Genomic DNA, 16084 nt, shown 5'->3' with positions numbered 1-16084 from the left:
ATTATAGACACAAAGATAAAGTATTAGTTTTATTTCTAGCACACGATCACATATGTATACTGTGTTTCTAAGGTTGAAATGTGTTTAACAAGTCTGCCAGACAGTATTAATAGGGGATGAGCCATAATGGTAGTTGACAGTTTAGTTTTATCTACAAGATAGAATTGGAAAAGCACATTTGGAGCTATAATTATTCCTGTTTACAGAAGCTGCTCCTGTAGTTTAAGATAATATCAAATTCACACATGTAAAAATACATTTCTAAATTTATTTTTTTTAAGTCTTTTCTCTCTAGGCTGCTCTTTTCCTGAGAGTCAGTATAAATTTTAGGAGCAGTCATTATTATTGTTTCCTACATTTTTATCTAGTAGAAAAAATTTTAAACAAATGTAAGAAGACAATAAAAGTCTGATTATTAAATCATATAGAGTAGAAACTGGTAGGCATCTTCCTCCTTCAGAAGTAGTAAAAAATGACCTAAAAATGACTTTTTGATTGACGTGAAAAATCTTCACCTGACAATTCCAACACAGTTGATTAACATTTTGTCATGTACATAAAAGAATTAGCATTATCTTTAAGATTGTCCTAACTTGGGATTATAGTTAATAGGGCTGAATAAACTCTATAGAATCTAGTTGTATTGATTTTTTTTTTCTGCATGCATTCTGCAGTATAGGTTGAAATCCTTTGCTACAGATGAGTTCTAGAAGGTTAACTGTGAAAGTTTCACATTGGCAATTTCACTTTGGCAGCTTTTAGACAGGACAATGGTGATTCCTATAATCAGCTAACCCAGTTCATACAGTGTTCCAAGCCTTTTGTTCTTAAGCTGAATAAATAATGCTTTGCATTCCAGCCCTTTATTTCATGTCATCAATAGCATACCTCAAGACCACTTTTTTGGCAGTGTGTTAATGAATCTTTGTTGAACCCTTTTCATCTATCAAGGACTGAAATATCTGATTTAATCTCAGTGGTGCTTAAAATAAACTTTTGTGGCTGAGTTTACTCAAGCCCTTATTTGAAAGCTATTCTTATAGGCAGGCCCAGAGCTAAAGACTGCCAGCTTGTTGGCCCACTGCTGTCTGTTCCTGGGGGCACATTGGGAGCCGTCGTCAGGTTTCTTGACTTGGACTTCTGACTTACTACTCTCTGGACAGTCTGGAGAGTAGGTGGATTTCAGTTCAGTTATTTTTGTAAGTTTTCAAATTAAGTAATTGGCCAAGTGGGTTCCTTGGATGAGAACTCCTTAGGTCAGGGGAGAGCAGGACCTTCGGAAGGTGCAAACGTCAGCTCTGTTCCCACTCTGCCCTCTCATTCCCATCCCAGTCCTGCAGGACTGTGCAGGCTGACGGGTGTGTCAGGGACCATCTTGAGCTGCAGAAAATATCTAGAAAGCTAGGCCAACAGTTCTGAACGTTTTTAACTCTTGTACTTAGTATTCATTTTCTCCATCCCCTTCTTTAGGATTGCTTTGTAGCGGAAATGGAGGATAAAGTTTTAACTGTGGTAAGTATACATTCTAAAAGTTATTGTAAAATTCATTTTCCAAAGGCAGTGGGAATCACATTAAGTAAATGCCCTGTGGCTAATTACTTCAGGAGATACTTTGAAATATTGGCTTTTGGGACATGAGTTTTTAAATTTAGGTGGAAGGGAAAGCATAAAAGTTATTTAACAAGACCAACTACTGTGAAAATTCCTGTGCTTAAATTAACTACATTGAGTCTCTGTTTTATTTTTTTTTCTGAACATTTTATCAGGATACAGTTATATGTATATTGCTAGCTAGCGTGCTAGTCAGGATTGAACTGATGTGCAAATTTCACTTTAGGACCATTTTGATTTAAGAAAAAAATTCTTGGCAAAAACCTTATGATGGAGGGGGGATGTGCTGTAACTGTTTAAGGAGCATTTTGTAACTATTCATCATCACTTCCTCCTTTTGACATACGCCAGCCTGTGCTCTTTTGATAAGGCCTTCCTCCTACTGATGTTGAGGAATTTAGCAATGAAACTGCTATAAATATATTTTCCATAAATAGGGAGGCCAAACAAATTGGAGGAATGTAAAAAGTATCACTTCTTGGATTCTCCCCCTTGGAAAGAAAAATCACTCTTTGGAATTTCCTGATTTCTTTGGTTGTTTAATTTTGAAAGGTTAGATGAGTCTGATTGGGGAAATACCACACGTAGCCACTGTGACTTCTATAAGGAGACCACTTAATAGGGATCCTCTCATTGTCTCTTTAGTTTTACCTTGTCAGTGTTTGGCATTCAAAGAATGTGAGTGATCACTAAAAAGATGATAGACCTAAATGTAAAATGCAAAACTATAAACCATCTAAAAGATAACATAGGGGAAAATTTGGGTGACTGTCAGTTTTGCAATGAGTTTTCAGATAGAACACCAAAAGCATAATTCATGAAAGAAAAATTGATAAGGTAGACTTCATTAAAATTAAAAACTGCTATGTGAAATGCACTGTTAAGAGAATGAAAAGACAAGCCACAGACTGGGAGGATATATATTTTCAAAACACCTATCAGATAAAGGACTTGTATCCAAAATATACAAAGAACAAGAACAAAATATACAAAAAACAAGAATAAGAAGACAAACAACCCAATTAAAAAGGAGGCAAAAGATCTGAACAGGTACTTCACCAAAGAATACATACAAATGGCAAATAAGCCTATGAAGAGATGTTCAATGTCATTTGTATTAGGGAATTGTAAATTAAAACAACAATGAGATACTGCTATATACCTATTACATAGGCTAAAATATGAAACACTGACAACACCAAACACTGCTGAGGTTGTGGAGCAACAGGAACGCTCGTTAATTGCTGGTGGAAATGCAAAATGGTGCAGGCAGTTTGGAGGACAATTTGGAAGTTTCTTACAAAACTAAACGTATTCTTACCATATGATCCAACAGTTGTGCTCCTACATATTTACCCAAAGGAGTTGAAAATTTACATCAAAAAATGTGCACAGGATGTTTATAGCAGATTTACTCAAAATTGCCAAAAAAGTTGGAAGCAACCTTAATGTCTCTCAATAGATGAATGGATAAACAAACTGTTGTACATCTATAAAATAGACTATTATTCAGCAATAAAAAAGAAATAAGCTATCAAGTCATGAAAAGATATGGAGGAAACTTACAAGCATGTTGTTAATTGAAATAAGGCAGTCTGAAAAGGCTACATGCTGCATAATTCTGACTATTTGACTTTCTAGAAAATCAAAACCACAGAGACAGTAAAAAGATCTATGTTTGCCAGGGGTTCATGGTGAGGGTTGGGGTGGTGGATAATTAGGTTGCATACAGGGGATATTTAGGACATTGAAACTATCCTATATGATACTGTAATGATGGATACGTGACATTAGGCATTTGTCAGAACTCATAGAGTGTACAACACAAAAAGTGAACCCTAATATAAATTATAGATGTTAGTTGATAATAATGTCTCAATATTAGTTCATAATTTGTTTTTGGTGGCTTTTTTTTTTTTTTGACAGAGTCTCACTCTGTTACCCAGGCTAGAGTGCAGTGGTGCAACTCGGCTTACTGCAACCTCTGCCTCTGAGGTTCAAGCAATTCTGCAGCCTCAGCCTCCCGAGTAGCTGGGGTTACAGGCACACGCCACCATGCCCGTCTAATTTTTGTATTGTTAGTAGAGATGGAGTTTTGCCATATTGGTCAGGCTGGTCTTGAACTCCTGACTTCAGGTGATCCCCCCACCTCAGCCTCCCAAAGTGCTGGGATTACAGGCATGAGCCACTGTGCCCGGCCTAGTTTGTCATTTATAACAAATGCACCACACTAGTACAAGATGTTAATAATAGAGGAAACTGGGAATGGAGGCTGGTGGTGGAGGGGATATATGGGAACTCAATGTACTTTTTGTTCAATTTTTTTTTTATAAACCTGAAACAGCTTAAAAAAGTAAAGTCCATTAAAAAAATGGCTTAGTCTCAAAACAATTTTTTTTTTTTTTTTTTTTTACCTTGTCAATATTTGGTATTCAGAGACTGTGAGCAATCATTGAAAAGTCACGTAGGTGGCCTGGGAGAGATGATTCCACTTCATTGCTGAAAGGGGATTTCTGCCTGGCCTGTGCTCTTCAGTGGTCATAAAGGAGCTAATATAAAAGCTGCCTTTTCTAAACAAAGCTGAAATAGTGGCGCTATTCCCACAGATGGTAAACATGGAGTCTAAATGCCATGCATTCACTGAGCAGAATTATCAAAATGATTGCCAACCAGAACTAACGATTATAGGTGAAATGCATTTCCCTAAAAATCAGCTTGAGATAAACTTGGTTAATGATTGAACTTTCCTGACTATTTGCTTCTCCAATTCTAGGTCAAGGTTTTAAATGGCATCTGTGACAAAACAATCCGATCTACCACAGATCCTGTGATGAGCCAGTGTGCATGTCTGGAGGAAGTTCACTTACCAAACATTAAACCTGGGGAAGGCCTGGTAAGTTCTAATAACACTTGTTTTATTTTCAGATAACATACATCATCATTTACTAAATTTTTAAAAAAATTCCTTATCGCTTTCACTATAATTCTGAAAAGTAGAATTAATTTAGACTGCCTTCCATTATGTAATTAGGAATGTGCTATCTTGAATCCTGTTGATATGTTTTCTATCCACAAAGTATAAAAATAAATACAGTTTAAAAACTGTATACTCGTATTTTGAAGATAACACTTTATTTTTAGGACTTCGCAATGCAAGGAAATATAAAACACTTACACAAAGGAAAGATGGTCTCTGGGTACAAAAATAACATCTGCTCTGAAAGTATTAGCTCTTAGGATGAATGTGAGAAGGGACTGGCTGAAGGCAGTGATTCTTAAGAAGGGTTTAGAAATGTTTCATAAGTAATATATGAGCTATATCATAACAGGCTGTGGGACTACATACAAGTGATCTCCTAGTACCTAGCGTGCATCTTATGGGATTAATTTGCTGAAATTTTCGTGAAGAAGCTGTGAAGCACATTAATTAGCTTGGAGGCTTTGAGTCAGAGAGAGCTGGGTTTAAATCCCGGCTCTTGAGGGACTTAACCTCTTTACATGTCAGTTTCCTCAGAGGGTTATTGAAAGTATTGTATTAGATTGTGAATGCCAAGTACCAGGCACCAAGCATATAGTACGTGTGCATTAATGTGGCTGCAGCTACAGTTGCTGGTATTGATGATGTTGAGGAGAAGGAGGAGAAGGAGGAGAAGGAGAAGGGGGAGGGGGAAAGGATCTAATGTATAGGTAGCTGTCAGGAGCTGTTAAGGCAGTCTCTGCTCTTAGATAGAAAAAACAAAAATCAACCAATTGTTGACAGGCCCACATTCTTAGTGAGCAGAAAAATGCATATTGGTACTGCGTGGCTGCAAAGCAAATGATGGATTATATCAGATTAAGTTTAAACAGGGAGGACTTCCTGGAGGTAGGTTTATAGTCACAGATTTAAGCAGATAAATGCCCTGAGTAGGCAGAAATGGAGTTGTCATTTCAGATGGTAAAGTTATACAAGCAGTGCCCTGGGAGGGGGAGTACCATGTGTAGAGGAGAAGCTGATATAATCTGCGAGTGAAAGTAACAGGAGAGGAGAGGAATCAGGAGAACCCGAAGGTGCTGGTGTTTGATGGGGCTCTCATCATAGATTAGCGTAGGTTGATGAGCAGGCTGGGTGCAGCATAATTTCTGAGGAGGGTCCACATTATTGCAGCATAGATACCAGGATGAGCAACTACTTTTTGCCTGGTCTACTTTTTGCTCTCTTTCCCCATCTTGTAACAGTTTAATTTAAAAAAATATACATGTGGTGAGTCCAACTGCAGAAATAATTCCTCAGTGATACATTCGGTGTATCACTCAGTGAGGCATTGGCCTCTGAGTTTGCCTCTCAGGCCTCTGAGGAGAGAGAATATTCATTCATCTTTACATTTCCCTTAAAAGGAGGGGTGTCTGTTACTAATTTGCTACCTATGCTTTGTTATTTAACAATCTTTGTTCATATATCTTTGTCTGGATTATTAGTAGCTTTAATAGTCACTCTGAGGTTATTTCTGTTACCAAATTTAAATGAATATATTGTGTCCCTAGACAGAGAAATGGTCAAGAAAGAACTGTTCTTTGGCTGGGTGTGGTGGCTTACACCTATAATCCCAGCACTTTGGGAGGCCAAGATGGGAGGGTCACTCGAGCCCAGGAGTTTGAAACCAGCCCGGGTAACATAGCGAGATCCTTTCTCTATTAAAAAAATAAAATAATTAGCTGGGTGTGGTAGCACACACCTGTAGTCCTGGCTACTTGGGGAGGCTGAGGTGAGAGGATCACTTGAGCCCAGGAGTTCAAGGTTACAGTGAGCTGTGTTTGCATCGCTACACTCCAGTCTAGGCAACTTAGCAAGACCGTGTCTCATTATCAACATAATAGAACAGTTGTTGTTTGAAGTGCCTCACTCATTCACTCATCCTGTAGGTCTAAGAACACTCCCACATCCTCGGAGTTGTGGCATAATTCTGTGTGCCTGGTACACAGATTATAGTATCAAAGAGATCACATGTTTTATTTCTTTCACCAGTATTTCAGTTTGCTTAGCTCCCCTTCACCACCCTTTGGATCTTGTTTCTCGATGTTTCAGGAGGCTGAAAAATGAGTATTGTTCTGAAGGGACTGTTGTTAATGTTTTATAAGTTTAAGTCTCACTTGGGGCTATGTCTCTAAACGTTGGAGTAATGAGTTAATCTATTTGTGATTCACTCCAGGGCATGTACATCAAATCAACCTATGATGGGTTACACGTGATTACTGGAACCACAGAAAATGTAAGTGTATATTCATTAAGTGTAAAATCTGTTGTGTGTTTAAACAGATTTGATCCACAGTCTCTATACTTTGAATTTAAACATGTGCATGCTGTTTGATTATTGTGAGAGCGTGGGTACCTGCTTTGTTTATTTCTGTTGATAGAGTACTGCTTGTCACCAGCTGTTGTCAATTTATTATTTAAATTGTCCTTTATTGCTCTTGTTCATATACCTTGCCCAGTTTTTACCCCTACCCTTGTGTTAATTATTCCTTTTGCGCACTGAAAGTGTTAAGCCATAAATACAAAAGCAATGATCTTTTTGTTTTTGAGAGTCACTCTTATAAGAACTGGGATTGGTGGCCATGTGTATAAAATATAATTTTTTTTATTTAATGGAATTTTTATGTCTCCAAAGCAGCTATTTCAGGATTTTTTACAACATATTTTTATAGTTGTGTTTCATAATATTTGGCATGATATTGAAGTTTAGTCCTCTCTCCCCACCCCTTGAATAGGAAAAGCAGGTCTGTTTCTACTGTGAGAGACTTCTGTACACTGTGTACTTCCTTCTGGAAATTCTGCTATGTGTAGAGTTGTCTTTAGCCCCTCAAACATTTTGAATTTGTGAGAAGTAGAGCTGGTTGAATGCTTTCTTCTTGCAGCCTACAATGTGGCTTGCTTTTGAAAGACATTGATATGAAACTAAAAATGTTTGAATAGCTTCCCTGGGTCTGTGCAAAAGAAGCATGTATTTGGGGGAATTAACCTATTTAATCAGCTAAGACAGGAGGAGATAATTCCTAAAATTAGGGGAAATTTTAGTAGCTGCTTTTCTAATCTGTTTGGTAGAAATATGTGTCTAATTTTGAGCTTCAGCTGCTAGATCTTTTGATAAAGGAAAATGGCATGATCTTTGAGTGTCTGTGATAAGCACTTGATGTTTGTAGTGAGAAAATGATACTGCTTAAGGCAGTCAATGAATTATAAATACATTGCATGGTTCTGGCAGATGAATGGGTAGGAAATGGTAGTGTGTTTCAGGATTCTCTGTTGAGCTGCAGCGAGGAAGCCCTGAGAGTCACTAGGAGTTTTTATACCATGTCACCTCCTAGACAATAACAGCACAGGAAGCTCTGCTTTTAGGCTGGGGATGGTGCGGAAGAAAAGACACAAGATGCAACACACGATTCTTCCTTCATCCTTGATCGAGACTCAGTACATTGCAGCTCAGCCGTGATAAGAACACAGTCATATCTGTTTGTATGGATGAGAAACATGGTGAATGTCTTTTCAGTTTTTAGAGTTGAAGTTTTGCAATCTAGCAATTTGATGATTACATTGTCTGTCTTAACCAGACCAGTGTGTTTTCCAACTCTATTGGGTCTTCTTGAAGCAATTTCCCTCTTGGATCTGGAGCACTACAGAATTACTACTGGAAGGCATAGTACTTCCTTCCTCTTGCACCACCCCCCGTTTTAAAGAAAAGACGGGCCGGGCGTGGTGGCTCACGCCTGTAATCCCAGCACTTTGGGAGGCTGAGGTGGGCAGATCACAAGGTCAGGAGATCGAGACCATCCTGGCTAACATGGTGAAACCCCGTCTCTACTAAAAATATAAAATATTAGCTGGGCGTGGTGGCACGCATCTCTAATCCCAGCTACTCGGGAGGCTGAGGCAGGAGAATTGCTTGAACCCGGGAGGCTGCAGTGAGCCGAGATCGAGCCACTGCACAGTCCAGCCTGGGTGACAGAGCAAGACTCCATCTCAAAAAAATAAATAAATAAATAAATAAATAAAAGAGTTCAATGACAGACTAAACAAAGCTGCTTTTGAATTAAATGAAATGTCATATGCCATTAATGATATATTCCCTGAATTCCTACCAGAATTGTAACACTGGCTAACAGACTCAGGGTCTGTCCTGGTATTCCCATGTAGGACTGTATGGAAGTCGTCTCAGGGAGTGGTGGCTACCATCTTGTTAGAGATCAAAAAAGAAAACTTGTCTTCTTCCATCTGGTAATCCACTTGAAAATGTCACTCATTCCTTTAGTCATTCAATTCGCATTTATTGAGGACCTGGAATGTGCTAGACCCTAGGCTAAGTAAGTCTAAGTCTTCTAGACAAGCATGGGAAGTTAGGTGAGAGCCCACTTCTCCCAGGCTCAATCTGGATATTTTATTCTTAATGCTGGGTATTAATACACTTGAATGGCAGTAGAAAGTGCCAGCTCCAGGTCAGCTTTTGGCTGTCACTTAAGGTTGCTGTGACTTCACTGTCAGAATGTTTTAATGGAAGCCTAGTATGGTGGGTAGCAGTGGATGAAAATCACCCATTGTTTTCACAGGTGAATTATGTCCATATTCTTCAATCTTGGACTTGAGGCTGAAGCAATGCTTGCTTGAGGCTGAAGCAAGCAAGGCCTTCAGTCCATTTCTTTGAAGGTTACCTGAGAGGCCAGGATCATTCCAAAGTCAGACCAGCAGTGTCTGATGTTTCTCTTATTTCTTTTTTTGATGTTATTTTAGACCTTGACAAGAGTCTTGACACAGCGTCATCCATACTTCTGTCCTCCACCCCTGAGATCCGGTGGGAGTTAGATTAGCCTCTGAAGAATGGGTGCATTATTCTCTAGGTCATGACCCTTCTGCAGCAAACCAACACAAGCATCATTTTTCAGTAGTCCTCCTCATGGTGAAGATAGGCAAGAGCTACTGCCCTGGGCAGAATTTTGGTACCAAGCTCCCTCTTTACCAGTGTTCTGCCAAACACAACTCTTAATCACTTGATTGGACATTTGAGAAATGAAGGCAAAAGGATCCTTAGGAAGGGAAGTCAATTCAGGACATCAGAGCATGTTTTTTAAGATTACACATCTAGAGACAGGGACTTCCTAGCCTTGGGGCTATCTTTTGTAAAGTGAAGCTTATCTTAAATGAATCCTTTGCCCAGGAAGATTAACTGGACTGGACCGATTAGGATCAGAATTACTAAAGTAGGCCTTTAACTGTGGGTTAAGCATCTGGCACACAGGGACAAAAAGGAGCATAGATAAATTCATTTTTTAAGTGATGTAAGAAATCTGAGATGAGCCGGGTGCGGTGGCTCACGCCTGTAATCTCAGCACTTTGGGAGGCCAAGGCGGGCGGATCACCTGAGGTCAAGAGTTCAAGATCAGCCTGGCCAACATGGTGAAACCACATCTCTGCTAAAAATACAGAAATTAGCTGGGCGTGGTGGTGGGTGCCTATAATCCCAACTATCCGGGAGGTTGAGGCAGGAGAATGGCTTGAGCCTGGGAGGCAGAGGTTACAGTGGGCCGAGATCACACCACTGTATTCCAGCCTGGGTGACTGAGCGTGAGTGAGACTGTCTCAAAAAACAACAACAACAACAACAACAACAAAAAAACCCAGAAACTTGAGATGAACATGGGCTGGTCTCTCAGGTGAGCACTGTCGGGTACGGTAGCAGGTTAAATGTTTTCACAAATAACTCACGGTTACCAGGGCCTTGTATGAGGCCTAGATAAAATCAAAGGGAATATTTCTACAGTTTAGGGCTGCTTGTTAATTTCCCGTTGAGCCTGTCACAACAATTTAGAGAAACTTCAGCCAGTGTGTCTTGGGTCTCATTGCTGTCCCTCTCCCTGTGTTCAAAGGTGCTATTTTTTGGATATTTGGAAATTGTTTGAAGATTTAGCCAGTAATGTAAGTTAGAAAATTAAATCCTCTATTCTAGATAATGTTTGATTAGAATTTGAAATCCAAGGTTTATCTTTTCTTCTTCTCTTAGTCATATATGAGATACCTTCAACATAAAGAGTTCTAGGCTAGGTGGCTGATATGAACAAGAACACCATGAGCAAAATATTTGACAAATGGATTATATCCCTTTATATTTCTTTTTTCTTTTTTTTTATTTTGAGACGGAGTCTCGCTCTGTCGCCTAGGCTGGAGTGCAGTGGCGCGATCTCGGCTCACTGCAAGCTCCGCTCCTGGGTTCACGCCATTCTCCTGCCTCAGCCTCCTGAGTAGCTGGGACTACAGGCGCCCGCCACCATGCCTGGCTAATTTTTTGTATTTTTAGTAGAGACGGGATTTCACCGTGTTAGCCAGGATGGTCTCGATCTCCTGACCTCGTGATCCGCCCACCTCGGCCTCCCAAAGTGCTGGGATTACAGGCATGAGGCACCGCGCCCGGCCTATCCCTTTATATATATTGTTGTTGCAGTGATGGTAAATTAATAACCAGCCGTTATTTGAAGGAAAAAAAGTCTGGATTTTGTTTTGACACTGAAGACTCATTTTTGAATGTAATCTGAAAATGAAAAGAAAACTAAATTCATTTTCTTTAAAGCAATTTCTGTTGCCACCAACTTTCTATTTTAACAGCATCGCAATAATATGTAAAAGAAGATGGAATGAGAACAACATTTAGTTTTAATAAGGAAACGAGATGACAGACTTACAAAGATGATTTTCCACGTTGAACAGTTGGTCAGCTTTTATGAGATTAATTTTGATAAGGATATGTGTAAGAATTTTTTTAGATGAACCAATAGCTTTTATCAGCCAATCATTTTGACAGTATGTCCAGACTGGGCGCGGTGGCTCATGCCTGTAATCCCAGCACTTTGGGAGGCCGAGGTGGGCAGATCACCTGAAGTTGGGAGTTCAAGACCAGCCTGGCCAACATGGTAAAACCTCATCTCTACTAAAAATATTAGCTGGGCGTGGTGGCAGCCACCTGTAATCTCAGCTACTCGGGAGGCTGATGGGGGAGATCCGCTTGAACCCAGGAAGTGGAGGTTGCAGTGAGCTGAGATCCGCCATTGCCCTCCAGCCTGGGTGACAGAGTGAGACTCCGTCTTAAAAGCAAAACAAAACAAAAGACAGTATGTCCAGTCTCTTCCCGATAGATTAGCTGAACCTGGCTGTTCTAACAGACAAATTATCAGTTATAACAGACACTAATAAAATGGATAACACAGGATTCATGTGTTAAGGTCCTATAGACTGTGTAGTCTCAGGGGAATAAAGTGCATTGTTTTATTTTTCCTGAGAAAATGTTATTTCAGTTGCTAATTGTCTACAGAAGAAAGAAGAAATAAAAGCAGAAAGAAATAGAAGGTTTAAAAGAATTAAGGCAGGTTATTTTGTTTCTGTACAGTCTCCTGCAGACAGATCTCAGAAGATTCATGCTGGTGACGAAGTCATTCAAGTTAATCAGCAAACTGTGGTGAGTTTGTTTATTGAGGCTCAATTTTCCTCCTTAAAACTTTTAATTAAATCTAAAACCATTTTGTTTAAATTTTTAAAATTTGCCGCTTATATCCTATTTTTCATTATTTTAGGTTGTGCTAACATGAGCATACTTACGCCTGCCTATTTTGTTTCTATGTATCTGCTCACAACCCTGACTGCCCTGAGATAAATTCATAGGTTCGGTTTTTTTCGTTATTCATGAGCAAGTCTTCCCTCCCCATTTGCTTTCTTTGAAGGTGGGATGGCAGCTGAAAAATCTGGTGAAGAAATTGAGAGAGAATCCCACCGGAGTTGTGTTACTGCTTAAGAAGCGCCCCACCGGGTCTTTCAACTTTACTCCTGCTCCCCTGAAAAACCTACGGTGGAAGCCACCTCTTGTACAGGTATCTGGGATTAACTGTAAACCTCCATCCAACAATGTTGAGTATCTCATTAGTCTCCAAACAAAAAGAGATTAAAATTTGAAGGTGATTGATTGGTTTCAGAAGTTTGTATGTAATTATCCTATACTCCTGCCTATGTGAAAATATGAATTCTAGATCTACATGGAACAGTATATATAGTAGCCAGTAACCATATATGACTATTTAAAGAATGAGGCCAGGCGCGGTGGCTCACGCCTGTAATCCCAGCACTTTGGGAGGCCGAGGCGGGCGGATCACGAGGTCAGGAGATCGAGACCATCCTGGCTAACACGGTGAAACCCCGTCTCTACTAAAAATACAAAAAATTAGCCAGGCATGGTGGTGCGCGCCTATAGTCCCAGCTGCTGGGGAGGCTGAGGCAGGAGAATGGTGTGAACCCGGGAGGCAGAGCTTGCAGTGAGCCAAGATCGTGCCATTGCACTCCAGCCTGGACGACAGAGCGAGACTCTATTCTCATAAAAAAAAAAAAAAAAAGGATGAAATGACATTAAAAGTTAATCTCTGCATGATCACTGGCTACATTTCAGGTGCAGAATATTCACATATGGCTGGTGACTCCCGTATCGGACAGTGTGGATACGGACATTTTCATTATTGCAGAAAGTTCCTTCTAGTCCTTCTCCTCTCTCATTTCAAACACATACCTACATAACTGTATACAGTTTGAACACTAATCCTGGAGAGACCACATGAGGTTGAGTTATCAGCAGCGCTTTACCAGGGGAGGGTTGGGGGCGGTGAGTGCAGCCCACCCCATGGGGACAGTATCACACCATTATTTAGACATTATGTAGTATTGCCAATCTGCGCTGATAATAGAAGACTAACTGACTGAGTTTTATTTAAGTTCTTTTCAAACGATATACCCTTTTATTGCCGACACCTGGGTGGATCACACTCACTGGTCACACTCCTTGTTATGCCATTGGTCCTTAGTGTTTATTTCATAAACCAAGAAGGAAAAGCAATAACCTTATAATGCCCTTTTATAAGATCGAGATTATGGTTTATTTGTAACTATTTTTGATGTTATTGTATGTCTTCCTATGGAAGAACTGTAGTCTTAAACCATCAATTTTGAAACTTTGTGAGACAAGGTACTGGAAACATTATAGGTGTCACAGAGGAGAGGTTAAAAATAAATAACTCAGAGGCCGAGTGTGGTGGCTCACGCCTGTAATCCCAGCATCTTGGGAAGCTGAGGTGGGTGGATCACTTGAGGTTAGGAGTTTGAGACCAGCCTGGCCAATGTGGCAAAACCCCATCTCTACTAAAAATACAAAAGTAGTCGAGCGTGGTGGCCTGTGCCTGTAATCCCAGCTACTCAGGAGGCTGAGGCAGAAGAGTTGCTTGAACCCAGGAGGCAGAGGTTGCAGTGAGCTGAGATCACGGCACTACACTTCAGCCTGGATGACAGAGTGAGACCCTGTCTCAAAACAAAAACAAAAACCAACCAACAAACAAAAACTCACAGTAATAAAGGTAGGGCAAGAGGGGAACATAATTACAATCAGTTTATAAATAATAACCAAACATATTTTAAAATTCACTTTTTAATTGACAGATACAAATTGTATCTATTTATATTGTACAACACAATGTTTTGAAATATGTTTACATTTTGGAATGGCTAAATCAAGCTCATTAATATGTTTATTACCTCACATACTTATCATTTATTTGTGGCAAGAACACTTAAAATCTACAAGTGTTATAGCAACTTAGCAATTTTCTAGCATGCAATGCATTTTTATTAACTATAGTCACCGTGCTATACAATAGATCTCTTGAGCTTATTCTTCCTGGCTAACTGAAACTTTGTACCCTTTGACCAGGATTCCCCAATCCCCTTCCTTCTAACCTCTGGCAGCCACCATTCTACTCTCTGTTTCTAAGAGTTCAATTTTCTTTTTTTTTTTTAGATTCCACATATAAGTGAGATCATGTGGTATTTGTCTATATGTGCCTGGCTTATTTCACTTAACACAGTGTCCTCCAGGTTCATCCCTCTTGTCACACATGATAGGATTTCCTTTTCTTCTTTTTTTGTTTTGTTTTGGTTTGAGACGGAGTTTCACTCTCGTTGCCCAGGCTGGAGTGCAGTGCCGTGATCTCGGCTCACTGCAACCTCCACCTCCCAGGTTCAAGCGATTCTCCTGTCTCAGCCTCCTCTGAGTAGCTGAAATTACAAGTGCCCGCCACTACGCCCAGCTAATTTTTGTATTTTTAGTAGAGATGGAGTTTCACCATATTGGCCAGTCTGGTCTCAAACTCCTGACCTCAGGTGTTCCGCCCGCCTCAGCCTCCCAAAGTGCTAGGATTACAGGCGTGAGCCACCATGCCCCACCAGCATTTCCTTCTTTTTTTAAGGGTGAATAGCATTCCCTTGTGTATATACACCACATTTTCCTTATCCATTCATCTGTTGATGGCTGGGCTGTTTTGAAAAATGCTGCAGTGAACATGAGGGTGCAGATATCTCCTCAGCATACTGATCTCATTTCCTTTAGACGTGTATCCAGTAGTGAGGCTGCTTTTTAATTTTTCAAGAAACCTCCGTAGTGTTTTCCATAATGGCACCACTAATTTACATTCCCACCAGCCGTGTGCTAGGATTTCTACATCTCCACATCCTTATCGCCACTTACCTTTTGTGTTTTGGTAGTAGCCATTCCAACAGGTGCCAGCTGTCATCTTACTGTGGCTTTGATTTGCATTTCCCTGATGATTAGTGACACTGAACATTTTTTCATATCTCTGTTGGCCATTTGTATATCTCCTTTTGAGAAATGTCTATTCGGGGCTGGCTGCAGGGGCTCATGCCTGTAATCGTAGTGCTTTGAGAGTCCAAGGCAGGAGGATTGTTTGAGCCCAGGAGTTCAAGACCAGCCTGGGCAACCAAAGCAAGATTGTCTCTACAACAATTTTTATTTTTTAAAACCAACTAGCTGGGTGTGGTGGCACATACCTGTTGTCCCAGCTACTTGAGAGGCTAAGGTGGGAGGATTGCTTGAGACTGGGAGGCTGCTGTGAGCCTTGATTGTACCATCGCATCCACCCTGAGTGACAGAGTGAGACCCTGTCTCCAAAAAGAGAAAAAAAAAAAAAAAAGCAAGAGAGTCATGTCAATTCAGGTCCTTTACCCATTTTTTAAATCAGGTTCTTTGTGTTTTTTTTTTTTTTTTTTTTTTTTTTTTTTTTTTTTTTTTTTTTTGCTGTTGAGTTCTTTGAGTTCCTTACATGCTTTGGGTATTAACCCCTTATCTGATGTATGGTTTGCAGATACTTTCTAGGTTGACTCTGCCTTGTCGATTATTTCCTTTGCTATGCAGAAGCTTTTTAATTTGATGTAATCCCACTTGTCTGTTTTTGCTTTTGTCGCCTGTGCTTTTGCAGTCAGAGCCAAAAAATCATTGCCCATAACTGAGCCTATTGATTATACTCCAGCTGTTTCTGTTTGCATTGGTCAGTGTAAAATTTAAACTTGGTTAGATTTTTTTGGATTTCTCAGAATATGATGCTTAACATTCCAGAGGCGCTAATTCCT

At 39.9% G+C, this 16084-nt stretch overlaps 1 protein-coding gene across 4 annotated transcripts in view; it reads left to right on the top strand.

The window, feature by feature from the left end:
• The window catches only part of CNKSR3 (CNKSR family member 3), a 106893-nt gene that overhangs the window by 77470 nt on the left and 13339 nt on the right, over window positions 1-16084 (top strand). For all 4 annotated transcript variants that reach the window (XM_034963107.3, XM_034963111.3, XM_034963110.3 and 1 more), the window contains exons 5-9: window positions 1471-1512; window positions 4385-4504; window positions 6801-6860; window positions 12018-12086; window positions 12349-12495. In XM_034963107.3, the coding sequence (XP_034818998.3) occupies window positions 1471-1512; window positions 4385-4504; window positions 6801-6860; window positions 12018-12086; window positions 12349-12495 (438 nt within the window). The remainder of the gene's footprint in view (window positions 1-1470; window positions 1513-4384; window positions 4505-6800; window positions 6861-12017; window positions 12087-12348; window positions 12496-16084) is intronic.

This window comes from Pan paniscus, chromosome 5, assembly GCF_029289425.2.
Source record: "Pan paniscus chromosome 5, NHGRI_mPanPan1-v2.0_pri, whole genome shotgun sequence".
NCBI lineage: Eukaryota > Metazoa > Chordata > Mammalia > Primates > Hominidae > Pan > Pan paniscus.
The sequence above is the reverse complement of the archived record's forward strand: the minus strand, read 5'-3'. Positions and strand labels throughout refer to the sequence as shown.